At 43.7% G+C, this 18,502-nt stretch overlaps 1 protein-coding gene across 1 annotated transcript; it reads left to right on the plus strand.

Annotated features, from left to right (window-relative positions):
• Positions 1–3,783: 3,783 nt before the first annotated feature.
• Positions 3,784–12,705, plus strand: LOC308150706 (PIH1 domain-containing protein 1-like; the record flags this gene model as incomplete). Its single annotated transcript, XM_080523510.1, has 11 exons — positions 3,784–3,826; positions 4,569–4,648; positions 7,812–7,869; positions 8,104–8,292; positions 8,488–8,549; positions 8,784–8,865; positions 9,009–9,105; positions 9,395–9,427; positions 9,702–9,780; positions 11,573–11,716; positions 12,670–12,705. The coding sequence occupies exons 1-11, from the start codon at positions 3,814–3,816 to the stop codon at positions 12,703–12,705; spliced, it is 873 nt and encodes a 290-aa protein (XP_080379636.1). The 5' UTR covers positions 3,784–3,813.
• Positions 12,706–18,502: the final 5,797 nt, after the last annotated feature.

Consider the following 18,502-nt stretch of genomic DNA (forward strand, 5'->3'; position numbering starts at 1 on the left):
GGAGGGGGCCTCTGAGGCGAGCAGCACCAGGGGGTCCACCCAGGCATGCAGGAGGGAACGAGCCAGAGAGAGCAGCTCGTACTCCTGGGGAAGAGAGGGGTCAGATGCTGGGTCGGGGGTCAGGGGTTAATTGACCAGACATGTATTGACCAGACAGGTTGTTAAGTTAAGGTGCTCGAAATGCCACAGTGCTGTGTCCCTTGTTATATGAATGGATCTGAGTCTAAAAAACGATTGAACTGTCATTCTACCGCGTTAGTACACTGGTACTCTGGTGCGGGGAATTTTGTATTTGGCCCCGGAAATTGCTAAACGTCACGCCTGACGTCAGACTTAACAACTGAATAGCAAGTACAGCATCCCTATTTAGCCAGAAGATCTTTTAAGATCTTTCAAATGTGTCCAGATTAATTAATTGCTTTTTGGTCATGCATCACTGATTCTTTCTGACGATAGTTCTAGTTGTTCAAAACGTTTAATCTGAATCAGAATGATCCCGATTCCTGCTATCCAGGATCAGATCGACCTGGCTGATTTCCCCAAAGCGACTCAAAATCAGCCAGATAAGATCTGATCCTGGATAGCAAAAAAAGAATCAGGATCATTCTGTTCCAGATTAAAGGTTTTTGAACAACTGCCCCAAAGCAGAAAAACAGGGGAGGCTGGGGGAGGTAGAAATTGGAGGACGGGCTCATTGTAATGCATGGGTTAGGCATGGCATACCAAGATACCATTGCTCATTCAAACACACGTGTGTTGGTACCATTCAGTTTCCATTCATTACGATGAGCCCGTCCTCCGATTTCCTACCTCCACCAGCCTCCCCAGAGGAGGTTAGGGGGCTGTACTGACTGAAGGCCTATTTAAAGTTCTGCGTCGAATTTACGTGCATAGCTTACGTAGCCTACGTAAGGGGTCTCGCACTTTACACTTCTGCGTAGGCTTGCGCTGCAATTACACACCGTCACATCGCTAGGTGGCAGTGTGTTTTCTATGCCCCTGTGCTGTGCCTCTTCCGGTTAGGAACTCAACGGAGCTCAAAGCTCAAAGCGGCATAATAGCGATCTTTTTGTTGTTATGCTTGTTGTAAATAAAAGTTCTATGATGCATTGAAAATGACATTAAACTAAGATAATACGATGGATCAAGGACCCCAATTGAAATAAGCCAGTGGCTTTCTTGGGTTTTTATCCTGTTAGTTGACCTTGTATGTAATATGTACTTTCATGTACCTACTTCTGCAAATCTTCTAATAAAGTTTTCAATCAATCAATCAAAAAATGGTTATCATAATTTTTTCAAATGAATGAATGAATGAATGAATGAATGAATGAATGAATGAATGAATGAAATGGACTTTTATTGTCATTGCTACAGTACAGGTACCAAACAACGAAATTTTAGGAGGGGTGGCTCCCCCTGGTGTTAGGAAAGGGGGAAAAAAACACTAAAAACACAAATCTTTATTAATGAGTAATTACAGAAAAAGTAAATGACATTTCTGTCATGGCTTCCGCATTTTGGGCCGACGAGAGAGTCGGAATCATGTGCTACCAAGGCGGGACCAATCACAGAGCTTATGGTTGCGTAGAAACTGACGCGTTTCTTACATTTTTGGAGATGTGCACGTCAACCCTCTCCGTAGACAACGCAAGGCTTGATTGATTGATTGATTGAAAACTTTATTAGAAGATTTACAGAAGTAGGTACATTGAAAGTACATATTACATACAAGGTCAACTAACAGGATAAAAAACCCAAGAAAGCCACTGGCTTATTTCAATTGGGGTCCTTGATTCTCTACGGCGTCGATTTTACGCAGAAGTTTAAATCGGCCTTTAGCTTCGCGCTGTGCCAGCACTGGAGAATCATTTATTTTTGCGGGCGAGAGAGAGTTTTTGCATCTGCAGATGAAAGTAAGCAAGTTGAGGACATTAGCAAATATAATTGCTGAATGTTCTGACAGAGAACGTCGGTTTCAAATTGGTCGTTATTATTGTGACTAGAAAGTGTCTGATCATAGTTCCATGGTGTGAATAGTGCCAAAGAACTAGCTGGCTAGCTCAGAGGTGATTAGATTAGCTAATATGCTTGCACACTTGCCAGCTAAAGAGCTAACTGGATGCACTTGAGAGAGAGAGAGAGAGAGAGAGGAGAGAGAGAGAGAGAGAGAGAGAGAGAGAGGAGAGAGAGAGAGAGAGAGAGAGAGAGGAGAGAGAGAGAGAGAGAGAAAAAAACAGGTGAGGAGAAAGTGGACAGGTGGTCAAGACTACAATAACTAAGCAGGGTATTGATATACTGTTATCAAATGTGGATTCTCCCCCAACCTCCTCTTACATTTATTTCCATCACAAAATACTCTGTTTGCTTTATTTATTATCAGATTATATGTCTTTTTTCTATTTGAATACAATATGATAACTATGTGGTAAATCAAGATTGATTGTTATTGTGGCAAAAACAGTAAAAAGAAAAAAAGTGATGGCTTTGTGGCTCAACAATAAAGTACGTTTTCTCAGATTTTGTCAGTGTCTTAATACATAATTGAATAGTTGATGTATAAAAGAGGAAAATGCTTTTATTAACAGGTCTACAATGGTCAGCAGAGTAGCTGAACAAATTGACAACGCTGTAACACACATAGTAACACACACATGCAGTAACTTGTGTGCACTCTGGCAAATCAGTCTGTGCTGATTATTTTTATTTTTTATTACAACAGTAATATAGGGTGTTAGGGTTGGAGAGGTCTGAGGAGGAAGAGCCCAGGTGCACCCTAAAGAAATGGTGGGAATTGTGGGGGAAACGGTCAGCTTGTGGGAAACAGACACCCCTGGTTGCCTTCAAGTGCCTTTCTTGCTCTCTCGATCTGTTTTTCTCTATCTCGTCACTGTGTCGATGCTCTTGAACAGGCCCAGCAGCCCCTCTCCAAAACTACTTGTGGCAGGAAAGGAAAGTAGAGAGTTTGATTGTGCTGACGAGCCAAATACTGACCTGCACGGGATGGTGGATGAATGATGATCAATGAGGAAGTGAATTGGCTTTAGCCCCTCTGTTAATTCCAACTCTGGAATAGGCTAGGTGCACGATCTCCACTACTTCCTGAAAGGCACCTTGCATGAACATATCCTGTCTCACTCTATTGGTTTAATTGATTAATCAGCTGTGCGGTAAACTGTTTGAACACACAGTGCACAGCTGATTAATCAATTAAACCAATAGAGTGAGACAGGATATGTTCATGCCAGGTGTCTTTCAGGAAGTAGTGGAGATGTGCACCTAGCCTATTGTCTGTGATGTGATTGTGTTCATTTTATGGTGCCTTACATTTTATGGTGCCTTTTCAAATTAAAAGTCTCCCAAAAACAAACTCATTATTTGGATTTGGTCCTTCGGTTCGGAAACACCAGATTATTTAAGATGAATCCAGGCTCACATAATCTTCCTGCGTCTATCTGACCTCCTTGTCGAGCTGTTTCTTTAAAGGTCCCATCATGTGAGAGGCGAATTTGCTGGGCCTTTTGTATTCACTTTCCTTAGCCTCTATAGAACCTCGTGTCCTAATACGACAATATTAGCCGTGAGCAGCGTTAACCCCAGCTAGTTGCTAAAAGCCCCACCTCTTGGTTTCATTGTCTCATCATTAGACTATCGTTGGTGTGTTTGGACCCGACTATCAAAGGACATCGTGTTGAAAAGACAATCGGTCCACACTCCCCGACTCTTATTTTGAAGACGTGTGATTGTCAGCGAATGACGTCACACAATAATTCAGGAAGCTGATCTGATCAACAGCAGAACAGACAACTGCACATGTTGACAGAAGGTAAAACATACTTTTATTGCAATTCCGGAAACCGAAATCATTATACACATGTTTGACTGGCTACAGGCCCTGAAGACTAAATGCTTCTGGTTGATTTGTCGTGAATAAAAGTGAGCTCGTCTAGCGCCAAGCCAGGAGGACAGGTCGGCTACGCGGCTAGCTCTCTGCTGATGACAAACGGCCATACACTTTTAAAAACATATATTTTTGTATGATGTCTCTCACATGGTCTTTACGATAATAACTCTGCCTAAAACTTTACTTAAGTTACTCTGGACCAGTCTGATGTTGCAAAACACGCGAGCCCGTTAATGTGTAAATGGTGAGCTCTTACGTTTAGTTTAACCTAGTCTCTCTCTGTCTCTCTCTGTCTCTCTCTCTCTCTCTCTCTCTCTCTCTCTCTCTCTCTCTCTCTCTCTCTCTCTCTCTCTCTCTCTGTCTGTCTCTGTCTGTCTCTGTCTCTCTCTGTCTCTCTCTCTCTCTCTCTGTCTCTGTCTCTGTCTCTCTCTCTCTGTCTCTCTCTCTCTCTGTCTCTCTCTCTCTGTCTCTCTCTCTCTCTCTCTCTCTCTCTCTGTCTCTCTGTCTCTCCTCTCTCTGTCTCTCTCTCTCTCTCCCTCTCTCTCTCTCTCTCTCTCTCTGTCTCTGTCTCTGTCTCTCTCTCTCTGTCTCTCTCTCTCTCTCTCTCTCTCTCTCTCTCTCTCTCTCTCTCTCTCTCTCTCTCCCCCCCCCCCCCCCCCCTTAGACATGGAGACTGACTCATCTCTCATGGGCTCTGAGTTGGGGCAGCAGCACGAGGAGTTGTACCAGCAGCTTCTGCATCAGGTTTGTAGAGCTAGCGAAAACACACACATGGTAAAAACAAAAACAAATCTTTGCACAAGGGGTTCACAGACTTTCAAGCAGCACTGTACATGGTACATGGTGCACAAACTTTGACCTCGACTACGCCCCTGGTTCCCACTTCCTTGTTAATATAATAATATATCTCATTTAGTTATATCTCATTTTTATCCAAGTCTACTTACATTGCAGTGAGTGCATACATTTATATATGTGTTACGACCACAAATAATGTCCATGTCACAATTAAATGAACCGGGGGGCATACAGCCATGCCAAGTACAGCCATGCCGAGCAGGGGCGCCGCTAGAGATTCTGGGCCCCATGACAGAATATCATTTTGGGCCCCCCCACCTAAACCACCCATCAACCTAAACCCAGTTTAGAACGAAAGAGCTGTACAACACACGCTGCCTCAGGAAGGCCTCCAAGATCTCCAGAGACCCATCCCACCCTGGGTACGAACACTTTGCTCGGCTGCCCTCGAACAGGCGGTTCAGGACCATGTTCGCAAGGACAAACAGACTGAAGCTCAGCTTCTACCCCAGGGCCATTCAGGCCCTGAACACAGCAAAGACCTAGGTTCTAGGCCCTGGACAATCTAGACAAATTGATGGCAGCTACTAGATTGAAATCAAGTGTAATACTGAAACACAACTGTGTACATTTCAAACCTGCAAACTGCGACACTTTAAATGAATGTGCAATAACACTATGTGCAATATGACAACCCTAGGGTACATAAGGTTCAGAGAATAGGAAATGTTAGAATAGGTATAGCATAGCATAGAGTACAGCACAGTGTTTTATTTGTATAGTATAGTATAGTGGATAGTGTACATAGCCTTTATTTATGTAAACCAGCTCTTTTCCCTTCTTTATTTTTTTTTATTTTTTTATCCTAGCACCAGGGGAGCCCCCCCTCCCAAATTTCGTTGTTTGGTACCTGTACTATATCAATGACAATAAAGACCATTCATTCATTCATTCATTCAGTTGAAGTTGATGAACTATTGATGCACTGCAATAAATCCAATGATGGACATCTTTTGTAAATGTAATTTAAAATTACAGTTAATACAGGAATCAACAATTCAGCAAAGAAATCTCAACATTCTTTAACTTATTAAATTAAGACTTGAACAAGACAAGGACAAAGGTATAATTAAATGAAGATTGGAACCCAATTATAAAAGTATAAATCACACAAAAAGTAAAAAATATAATTTTAATGGGGTGGTATTGTGTCTAAATAAATGTAGATATTGTAAAGATCAGTTGGCCATAATACTGTCAGGATTAGATCAATGAAGAATTACAGCAGAGAGATATTTACTGACTCAGCATTGCTTGTTTCACACAAAGACAAAAGTGTCTTATACAAGAGGGAGCAACACAGACATGGTGCCAGCGAAATTGAATAGTGAAATGGGAAGATTTTTATTTTTACACTGCGGCAGTACTGTGGAATAGTATACCTGGAGAGCTAAAAACGATATCTAGCCTAATGCACAACGATTCAAGATAGGAGTAAAGAGATCAAATCAAATCAAAGCTAAACGCTGGGCCTTCTTAGTAGCAAAATCTTTAATAAGATCCTTGAAATCTAGTGATGAAGCCAACTTGCTGTGCGGCTGTCATTGTCCTGTTCTTGCTCTTCTTCTTCTGCCTCTTTACCTCTTAATTTTTTTAATTTTAATTAATTTTGCCATTTAGCAGACGCTTTTAATCCAAACAATTATGAATTACAGGGACATTCCCCCTGGAGTAACTGAAGGCTAAGTGCCTTACTCAAGGGCACACTAGTAGTGGTGAGGTTTCAGGCGGGATTTGAACTCGCAACCTTCCGATCACAAGTCCAACTCACTATCCACTACTAGACCACCACTACCCCAGCACCTCTGCTCTCCTCTCTGGCTGCCTTGCTTGAAGAGGGCCCTGGCATGGAGTATCCATAGGTACATAATTCATAAGATGTCCTATAATAGTATTAACATAGTAATACATACATTACACCAGATTAGCTAACTTCAATGTTATCTAGCTAGCTAACAATATTATTAAGATGCCAGTGGTCAATGTTATTGCAATTACTGGAAGAACTATTAACTAAATATGAATATTAGCTAAAGTTGTATTCAATGCTTGCATGGTAATGCAGCATACATTAAAATATTCAAAATCTGTTTGTTAACCCCAAACTCCTACTGCCCACCTCCTTCTCCTTCAACTGGGAGGTGCATCTGTGCATGACGTCATTAGCATGTAACATTATACTAGCTAGCTAGCTATAATAGCAAGAGTGCATAGCTGCTGGATACAAATTCACTGAGCTCTAATAACCTATATTTGGACCAAAATTGCACTCATCTCATACATTTAACTGAAATTATACTGACAGTGCACTGTAAGTTAACTATACTTGAAGTTAATGTTAATTAGCTATAGCGAGCTAACTAGATCATCCACGCAGTGATTAGATCACTAAACCACTGTTTTTAGTGATTTTTTTTACTTTTCTCTTTTGAGACCCTGACTTTGGCTTTGCCTTTCACGACATCGTCCACGCACGCACACGTACATTTGATGCATTTCCAATCTGGCTGTCCTCCATCTGTCCCACACACATACTACAGCAGGACATGTTGGTCTATGAAACCTTGTCAGAATATTCGCGGTAACGTTCCTCTACTCTAGCAGCTCGCGCGCGGTGGACTGAACCATGCAATGAATAAATAGAGGGGTAAATAATAAGGCTTAATTGTGTTAAACATAGTGAAACAAACTTTTTGTGACTTTTTTAATACATAGAATCATAATTTGAAGTCGGCTACATTAACGTCCTTATGATAATAATAATAATAATAATAATAATAATAATATTTATAAATATAATATATATAAAAAAATAATTTAAAAAAAGATTCTCATGGGCCCCTGTCAGTGCTGGGCCCTTAGAATCGTCCTAACTTACCACCCCCTTAGCGGCGCCCCTGATGCCGAGTACAGCCATGCCAAGTACAGCCATGTCAAGTACAGCCATGTCAGGACTTCCGGTGAGGCATGAGGCAAGATGGCGGCACTGACATACTGCTGTGCACAATACCAAGCCCTGCAACAATGTTTTGCTCTCTCTCTCTTTTAGACAATGGGACAACTACAAAGTGAAAATCCCAATACTAGAGTCATTCGACCAGAGCCTGGTTTGTCTTTCTCTCTCTGCTCTCACCCCTAAACACACACACACGCATGCATACACACACACACACACACACACACACACACACGTGTACAGTATGTTAGTGTATCTTGATTCTCTTAACCGACATGTGAGGTCTCCCTCCTAGTTTATTCACTCATCTGGAATGTGATGTGTGTGTGTGTGTGTGTGATGTGTGTGTGTGTGTGTGTGTGTGTGTGCATGTGTGTGTGTCTAGGTCTGTGTGTGAAGACTCTCCAGCTACCAGACAAACAGAAGGTCTTCGTCAACGTGTGTCAGTCCCCCTCTGTCCCGCCCCCGCCACACCTCTCCAGGGAGGATCTGGTGGAGCTCCTCGAATCAGACGACCCGACGGCATACAGAGTTCCCATGAGCCTCGGCGAGCCGCACACAGAGCTAGACAACAGTTGAGTGCTTCTATCTATATACGTATATGACTTCATTCCCTTGTCTCCCACACACAGTCTAAACAGGAAGGGTCGGAACGTTTCAAACCCCGCAATAATTTCACACCGGAAGCCAACTGCACTACTACTGTTTGAAATGGAATTTTAATTGTGTGTGTGTGTGCATGTGTGTGCCTGTGTCTCTGTCTTATCAGACTCTCAGGGCTGCACAGCCTACGACGTAGTCATCTGCCCCAACTTCTTTCAGAAATGTCAGGTACGCGTGCATGTGTGTGTGTGTGTGTGTGTGTGTGTGTGTGTGTGTGTCCGTGTTTGAGAGAGAATTATGTTCCCATTCCTATACCACTTCTCTTAGTGTAATTTGTTTGTAAATATGAGCGATTTACACTGTACATTTTTCATTTATGATCTGTTCGTTTGTCCTCCATGTTGTGTTGGTGTGGTACAGTAGGTGCCGTGTGTAACTGCTGTTCTTCTGCTGTGCTTCTAGGGGGATCCGCTGTTCCAGCAGTTTCTGATCGCAGTGTCTTTAGAGGGGCTGGAGAACAAGTACAGCTTGCAACTCAGCCGAGGTGTGTGTGTGTGTGTGTGTGTGTGTGTGTGTGTGCGCGTGTGTGTGCGCGTGTGCGTGTGCGTGTGTGGTATCCATGTGGTTCAGATACGTGTTTTTGGATTGATTTAGTGTGTGCGTGTGTGTGCGTGTGTGTTTCCTCAGACTGGAAGGTTCTGAAGAACAGGAAGTTCCTGGGCTCTGTGAACGAGCAGAACATCCGCACCAACAGCAAACCTGTCATACAGGAACTAGGCCACAAGTAGGTTACTCTCTCTCTCTCTCACACACACACACACACACACACACACACACACACACACACACACACAGACCCCATATTAGTGACAGCAGAGATTGAGATTGTTGACTGATGTTTCCAAACAAACGTTGTGTTTGATTTCCATGCTTCTCCAACGGAGGGGGGATGTAGTGCTCTGATTTTGTCTGATAGAGGGTGAAAGTAATACGCAGTTCTTATTTGATGTATTTTATTTTATTTTATATTTAACCTCGACCCTCCTCCGTCTGCTTGTCCGTCCCTCTTCCAGGGAGACACACAATCCCCCAGCTGAAGTAAGACGGTAAGAAACAGTAAGAAGTCTGTTCTTCACCATGTCCATCCACATACATGACCTATCAGGAACACATTCGTGTTCCTTTCATCCCTCTCACCACCTCCCTTGTTTCCTGTTCTCATTTGATTCACTTATCTTTGTACTTGTACAACATGTACTTGTGTTGTAAGTCGCTTTGGATAAAAGTCTGCTAAATGTATCTAATTCCCTGTCTCTCCCCCTCCCTTCTCTCCCCCTCCCTCTTTTCATCCTCCCTCTCTCACTTTCTCCACCCATATAGCCCAGAGTTCTGTTTGCTGGTGGAGCCCCCTGCTGGTGATCCAGAGTACCTCATCGCCGAGATTCAGCTTCCTGGAGTGGTGAGATACCAACTGGACCGGTCCCAAACTGATCCCTGTGCCCTGAGCCCTAAGCCCTATTCCCTAAGCCCTATGTCCTATGCCCTTTGCCTTAGACCCTAAGCCCTATTCCATATGCCCTATTCCCAAAGTCCTATTCCCTAAGCCCTATTCCCTATGTCCAAAGCCCTATTCCCTAAGCTCTATTCCTTATTCCCTAGGCCCTAAGCCCTACGACTGAAGCCCTAAGCACTTGTTTACTCCCTCCTGCATCTGAAAGGATTGGAGAGCAGCAGTATGATAACAGGCTATGAAAGGCTGCAGAATCTAAACATAACTGGAGACAGAAGACATCTTTTTTATTTTTTATTTAACCTTTATTTTTAACAGGGAGTCACATGGAGATCAGAGTCTCTTTTTTAAGGGAGACCCGCAATACAAATGATACACATACATAAGATACAAACAAGGAAACAACCAAAAACAAACACAAGATACAATTTCATACAAAACACTGTTATGATTGTTAGCAAAAGAGAGTCAGCGGGGGCGCTTAGGTGGCGTAGCGGGTTAAGCGTCCACCATGTAACCGCAGGGTTCCTGGTTCGATTCCGGCCGCGGACATGTCCTGCATGTCATCCCTTCTCTCTCTCTCACCCATCCTTCCTGTCAAAATCTCTACTGTCTCTGTCAATAAAAAGAAAAATATGAGTCGGACTCACTCAGAAAAAATAACAAAAAAAACAAAAAAAGAGAGTCAGCGAGTCAGGTAACAGATTAACGGTAAATTCCACCATTCAATTTGCCATACTGTACCTACAAGCTTAGTTAACATAGGACCAGATCAGAAAATATTTTCAGACATTTTACAGACATTCATAGCGTATCGCTCCACTAAAAGATACAATAAAGAACTTTTGTCTCTGATTCTTTATATTAAGGCCCAATCCCATTTTTACCCCTACCTCTACAAGGGGTAGTGGTTGAAAATCTTGCCCTATGAAATGGGATAACCCTTCAAGACCCTGATACGTCATCAGTAGTATCATAGAAGAGCATGGACGCTCGCAATTCGTTCACAACAAGTTTCACGCTATCAATCGATCAAACAAGTCATCAAATAAATGAAGAACAATGCTTCATTATCAGGCCAGTTCATGACAGAATAGCGGTGCTCTGTAGGTTAGCAACCCGTGCTACTACTATGCCAGTCTGCACTGATATTAGAGGACCGGTAATAAGTGCAACTTATAACAGTATAATACTATATAACTTGATAATAATAACAACCTCCACGTGTGTAGGGTAGGGGTGCGCAAAACTTGGGGTAGGGCTAAAATGTAGGGCCAAGGGGTAAATTGGGATTGGGCCTAAGAATAGAAAAATAATAGAATAGAATAGAAGACAATTTCTTATCTCATTAGACCACACAGTTCTCCTTTAAAGGCGAACAAACTTTTGCAACATAAGCTTTTGCTCATGCGTGTGGGGAGATGTGCCTCTGTATGCCAAATCAGGTCGTTTCTTGACAATACTTCTGTCTAATTGGGGTCCCACCTAGCTCAAGAACTCCCCCAGAGGCCGAACATTCCATATACCGGTAGTCACTTTAGCCAAACTTTAACTGCATACATAAACACACATATTACTGTTTACACCTACACCCATCCTTTCAGATCCTCAAGTGGTCAAGTCAACAAGGGCCTAGGGTAGGACGTAGGAATCTGTGTTGGCTTGTATCAACCATCTTCCCTGCTTTCCTCCCTCCCTCCTCTCTCGTTTCCTCCCTCCTCCTCCTCCTCCTCCCTTCCAGTCATCCTCTCGCTCCCTCGTGCTGGACGTGGGGGAGGACAGACTGGTGCTGAACGCTCGGCCTTCTCTCTTTCATCTGGACATCTTCTATCCCTTCTTCATCGACCAGGAGAACAGTGTGGCACAGTACAACACCAACACACAGGTAGGACACACACACACACACACACACACACTACAACACCAACACACAGGTAGGACACACACACACACACACACACACACACACTACAACACCAACACACAGGTAGGACACACACACACACACACACACACACACACTACAACACCAACACACAGGTAGGACACACACACACACACACACACACACACACACACACACTACAACACCAACACACAGGTAGGACACACACACACACACACACACACACACACACACTACAACACCAACACACAGGTAGGACACACACACACACACACACACACTACAACACTAACACAAAGGTAGGACACACACACACACACTACAACACCAACACACAGGTAGGACACACACACACACACACACACACACTACAACACCAACACAAAGGTAGGACACACACACACACACTACAACACCAACACACAGGTAGGACACACACACACACACACACACACACTACAACACCAACACAAAGGTAGGACACACACACACACACTACAACACCAACACACAGGTAGGACACACACACACACACACGCACATAGTACCACCAAGGTAGATAGAAGGCACATAGTAACACCAACATGCAGGTAGGACACACACCAACACACACACACATACCCACACACACACTACATCACCAATACACAGGTAAGACACACACACACACGCGCACACACACACAGTATAACACCAACACACAGGTAGGACACACACACACACACACACACACACACACACACACACATTACAACACCAACACACAGGTAGGACACGAACACACGAACACACACACACACACACACACTACAAAGTCACATCATACATAAAACATCATATTATCACATTAACACACATACAGTATGTCCATCTCACTTTCTCTCAATTTCAAATTGTCTGCTATTTATTCTCCCTCCCTCTCTCCCTCACAGATTCTGACTGTGACCATGCCGGTGGTGTCATCATGAAACAACCTCGATCATCAGATGTATTCACTTGTTACGTATGATGGAAATAAAGCTAGTTATTTTTTGGATAAAAATGGAAATGCCTTTCGAGTTCTTATTTTGTGAATACATTGAATGTCGTTATTGATGATGAGCGTTCACACTCAGCTGTCGCGTGTTTAGCCGTTTAAGCTAAAGGAAACACTCCTAATTAGCTTTGACAGTGTCCTCCTTGGCTCGTTCTCATCACGGGTTTATGTGCTCGATAATTAATAATTATAATTATATATATAATTATATATCATAACAGTCTGCCTTTATAACCGTGTTTCTGTGAACTGCAGACCCTCTTCATGGAAACAGAGAATAAAATACTCAGCCCTTCTATTTCTGGCTGGGGTTTGCTCCTCTCATCCCTGTTGTCGCTCTCTCTCTCTCTCTCTGTCATCCCCCTCTCCACCTGTCTAGTGAGGTCATCCCCCCTTTCTCTTAATCCCTGGAGTTGGTCGCCTTTCTCTCCCAAAGTTCCGTTTTAATCCGCCTATGGCCCCCTGCCTTGCCTGTGTGTGTGTGTGTGTGTGTGTGTGTGTGTGTGTGTGTGTGTGTGTGTGTGTTTGCGCGCCTACCCCCTCCCTGTATAAAACGCCCATTGTCTCCCTCTACAATAGCCATTCTCTGGGGCAACCTTCTCTCCCTCTGTCTGTCTGTCTGTCTGTCACTGTCTTTCCTGTGCCAGTGAAGCCACACCTAGCTCCCGGTAAGTGTGTTCCTGTCTCTCTCCTCCTCCTCTCTCCTTCTCTCCATCTTCTTTGCAGAGATCTTATGGATATTGTGGTAGTGGTTAATAACGGAATAGAGACCATAGAACACCATTCTGATAGAAAAGAACACATAGAAGTTGACGGAACATTCCGTGAGAACATAACGTGACGTTAAGACTTTAGACAGACCGAGACGTCTGTATGGAATGACCTTTCACCTCCGGCTGCTTGTCTCTTTTCTTTGGCCGCTTGTCTTTGTCTGTGTGACGGACCTGGCTATCCGCTCTCCACCTGTGACTCATGAATGACTATTACTAGTAACTTGAATGCGATTATATTTGTCAGAATATCTTTCTCCATAGTAACTGTATGTAAGCCTCTCTTTCAACACAGTATTGTAGGTGTAGGTGATTGTATGTGGATGGTTTTAGTGGAACTCATCGTGTTGCTGTCAATGGCATCTCCACATGGATGCGTGTGTGTGTGTGTGTGTGTGTGTGGGTGGACGGACCCTCCATGTATGTGGTGTGATATGTTAGTAGTCGGAGGTAAGGCCCGCTAACTTTAGCGCTTACTAAAAGAATAGAGAGGGAGTGTGTGTGTGTGTGTGTTTGTATGTGTGTTCCTTAAAGCCTCCTAACTGTTGTCTTCTCACTCGTATTGTAATATCTCTCTCCTCCTCTTCCTCCTCCAGCTCCTCTTCCACCTGTTGCTCTTCCTCCTCTTCCTCTTCCTCCTCCTCCTTTCCCTCTGTGTAGACCACTGCTCCGGTCAGGCCCCGTTTCTTCCTTTTCCTCCTCTTCTTCCTCTTCCTCTCCGTTCCACAGTCAAAGATCCCTCCTATAGGAACTATTAATACGATCTCACCTAATCTCCCCCTACAGCCTCACCCCAACACACAACACCAACCCCACCCCACCCCACCCCAACCCCTCCTTGCGTCCGTGACTAAAATTAACCCTTCAGAATTCCCCTGCTAATCTTCCCGCTGAAGTCCCGGAGAAACTCAACACTCACTCTGTCCGCCGCCCGCTTAGTCCAGCGTTGTCTATCTCAGCCCTCGTTGCTAGCTTAGCCTACTCTATTTAGCTCCTAGCAGCCTGCTTCCGCCCAGTCTGACATGTTAAACCTCGCTCCATCCCGCCAGCCCCCCCGCCCCCCCACACACACACACACACCATCTTTCCACCCACCTCCATTCCATGCATTACAATGAGCCCGTCCTCCGATTTCTACCTCCACCAGCCTCCCCCTGGCTCCCCGGCTGTCACTTCTCGTTAGAACCCTGTTAAGGGGTTCTTTGGAATCGGAAGGTTTTCTATGTAGAACCTGACCCCCTCACATAGGACCCTCAGAGAACCTCTTCCAGAGTGATGCGTGTCAATCAACCCTTGAGCCGTGCTGTACAAAGCAAGGCTTCGCTGTAATGTGCCACAGTAGGTAGTGAAACAGGATAGGGTTCGTCATCTATCAAAGTCATCTATCACAACTCAACTCAATCATCGCTGGATCTCAGCCTACCCTTTTAGTGTCCATACAGACATCCACACACACACACACACACACACACACACACACACACACACACTAACAAGTACACACACTCACACACTAACACCTACACACACTGAGTATCTCATTAGCCACTAGGGAGGGAGATGAATTCATGGCTTAGGTGTGTGTGTGTGTGGGTATGCTTGACAGGGCTTGTTGGCATGGTAACAAACAGAGGAACAGAGTGTGGCACGCAGGCGATGACAACTAGAGACACTATAAATCCTCTCACGCCAATGACAAGACGACTATAAATTCTCTCAGCTGGGTTGATAGACATGAGGGTGTTGTGTGTGTGTGTGTGTGTGTGTGTGTGTGTGTGTGTGTGTGTAAGAGAGAGAGGAGGAGGGGAATAGAGGTGTAACATTCGGCTATACATTTGGGAGGTCCATTTGGTTGATCTTATGAGATCATGGTTAAATGGTTCACGACTAAAACTAAGAAGCTAGTAAACACTCCAAACCAAAGGTATAGAATTATACACTTCTGTGTGGAAGAGTGGTGCCAATGAAGGGTTCATTTTCTATTGGCCAACGCCAAATAGTTTCTTTACATTATACCAACAGAGCATGTTGCTGCTGGGCAACCGGTTGTCATTCCAATAAACAATCAATATTGGGTAAACCAGGAAGTGTAACCAGTAAGCCATATGGAAAATATGTGAAGCTCACTGGTGCCTACTCTTCTAACATACACCACTCTTTACTGGCCTAGTGTTCTATAACGGACCCGCCATGTAGGACTAAAGTGCCCTTCTGGAACACAGAGCGGAGAAGATAGAGAGAGAGAGAGAGAGAGAGAGAGAGAGAGAGAGAGACAGAGAGAGAGAGAGAGAGAGAGACAGACAGAGAGAGAGACAGAGAGAGAGAGACAGAGAGAGAGAGAGAGACAGAGAGAGAGAGAGAGACAGAGAGAGACAGAGAGAGACAGAGAGAGACACAGAGAGAGAGAGAGAGACAGAGAGAGAGACAGAGAGAGAGACAGAGAGAGAGAGACAGAGAGAGACAGAGAGAGAGACAGAGAGAGAGAGAGAGAGAGAGAGATAGAGAGAGATATAAAAGGGGGAAGGGGACAGAAGAAATTGAGGGAAACACAACTCCCTGTCGTTCCATTGTCACCTGTTGTCACTCCGTCAGTCTGTCCGTCCAGCAGCCAGCAACATGTCAACACCCTGGAGCAATTTATAGCTAGAACCATCATAACCATACTGTCACGTCATTACAGTTGTGCTTTGTCAGGCTCTAGGCTGTGTGTGTGTGTGTGTGTGTGTGTGTGTGTGTGTGTGTGTGTCTGGCCCCCTAGACTGTGTGTGTTTTCTAATCTATCGTTTAGAGGTGTCAATGAAGGGTCTTACTGAACAATGTCCTTGTCCAATGTTGACAATGAGACTCATAGGGGCTCTGCACACAGCGTGCGATTTCTGTTGCGCGTCAACGTTCCATTTTGAAGTTTGAATGGAAGTCTATGAGAAAATCATAAAACATCGCATCCCAATGCACACAGCGTGCGATGCAATTTCTGTTGTATGTTCTCATAGACTTCCATTCAAACTTCAAAATGGAACGTTGACGCGCAACAGAAATCGCACGCTGTGTGCAGAGCCCTATAGATATTGTCATTCTCCAATGAGTTGTTGTAATCACAGTCAGAATTGGTTTTATTACATCGTACTGTACAAGTACCTAAGAGTACAATTATTTGGCTTTGGTTCCTCAACATTGCAGCATTCAGATACAAAAACACAATGATAATAAGTAACCTAAGTAAGTAAAATAAATAATCGTACATTAATAAAGTAATAGTTTTACAGTGGCTTCAATAGTGTGAAAATGCTGTGCAAAGTACGATGATATGAAATGCAATATAATACAATACAGTATTATTATTAGAGCCTTCCTAGCCAGCTAAGGGCAGTACAGAGCCTGGACTCTTTTAAGACAGGCCTAAAAACCTTTTTATTCAAAAAGGCCTTTGACTGTTGAACCTGTGTTCATTCTTGTGATTTATTTTGTTTTTGTTTTTACTATGTTTTTAACTTATTATGCTTTTAGGTTGTTTTGTTTTTAACTTATTATGTTTTTACGGTTGTTGTTTTTTCTGTAGCACTCTGTAGCACTCATTATTATTATTATTATTATTAGTAGTAGTATTAGTATTAGTAGTAGTAGTAGTAGTAGTAGTAGTATGGTAGTAAATTAGTCCAATGTTATAAGTAACCCAGTAAGATGTATTGGGGATTTAGCAGGCAGGCTAAAGACGTCACATTGTCTGTCACAAGGGAACCCATCACTTTAATGACTTTATGTATACTTAGTAACTGTTGACTTTTGTTTTTACTGTTTACTGTTTACTTTTACTGTTTACGGTTTACTGTTTACTTTGACTGTTTACTTCAATGTTATGGTCGTTTTGTGGGTGTAATAAGTGAATAATTAGTGAGTATGTGTTGTCATGTCAACATGTTTGTAAAAGAATACTGTTCTGTATACTGATTTTGTCATTTCTCTCTCTCTCTCTTCTCTTTCTCAGTCATGTCTGATGTAGAGGAAGAGTACGAGTGAGTATAGCGATGTCACATGTCTGAAACCTTTCACAGGTTGTCGGTTTATCTCCTTGGTTTATCATTTAACTGTCATTACTGAACTTTGGAACTTCAATCAAGCTAACCTGACTCTCTCTTTCTCTCATAGGGAGCAGGCAGAGGAGGGTGAGTTCATCATTGCACACACACACACACACACACACACACACACACACACACACACACCCTGGGCTTTACAGAGACTTTTGACCCTGTTATTATTACTCCCAGAGCTCGTAATGTTTTAAGCACACAGCGGACAAATGGTTTAAAGCTAAAGCCTCCCTCTGTTTATCACTCTTTGTTCTCCTGCCCTGGGCCCCCTTTCACCATTCTGACCCCCTCTATCTTTCTACTGTCTCCCTCCATCTCTCCCTCTTCTTCTCTTGATTTCCCTCTCCTCTCTCTTCTGGTCTGCCCCTCTTTGTTCTCTATCCATCCTCACCTCTGATTGGTCATCCTGTTTCTCCTCCACTCTACTCTACCTCCACCCTATCTCTCTCTTCTCTCCCCTGTTTCTCCTCCACTCTACTCTACCTCCACCCTATCTCTCTCTTCTCTCCCCTGTTTCTCCTCCACTCTACTCTACCTCCACCCTATCTCTCTCTTCTCTCCCCTGTTTTCTCTCCACTCTACTCTACCTCCACCCTATCTCTCTCTTCTCTCCCCTGTTTTCTCTCCACTCTACTTCACCCTATCTCTCTCTTCTCTCCCCTGTTTCTCCTCCACTCTACTCTACCTCCACCCTATCTCTCTCTTCTCTCCCCTGTTTCTCCTCCACTCTACCTCCACCCTATCTCTCTCTTCTCTCCCCTGTTTCTCCTCCACTCTACCTCCACCCTATCTCTCTCTTCTCTCCCCTGTTTCTCCTCCACTCTACCTCCACCCTATCTCTCTCTTCTCTCGCCTGTTTCTCCTCCAC

Source organism: Nansenia antarctica, assembly GCF_963989245.1.
Source record: "Nansenia antarctica genome assembly, chromosome: 2".
NCBI classification, from domain to species: Eukaryota; Metazoa; Chordata; class Actinopteri; order Argentiniformes; family Microstomatidae; genus Nansenia; species Nansenia antarctica.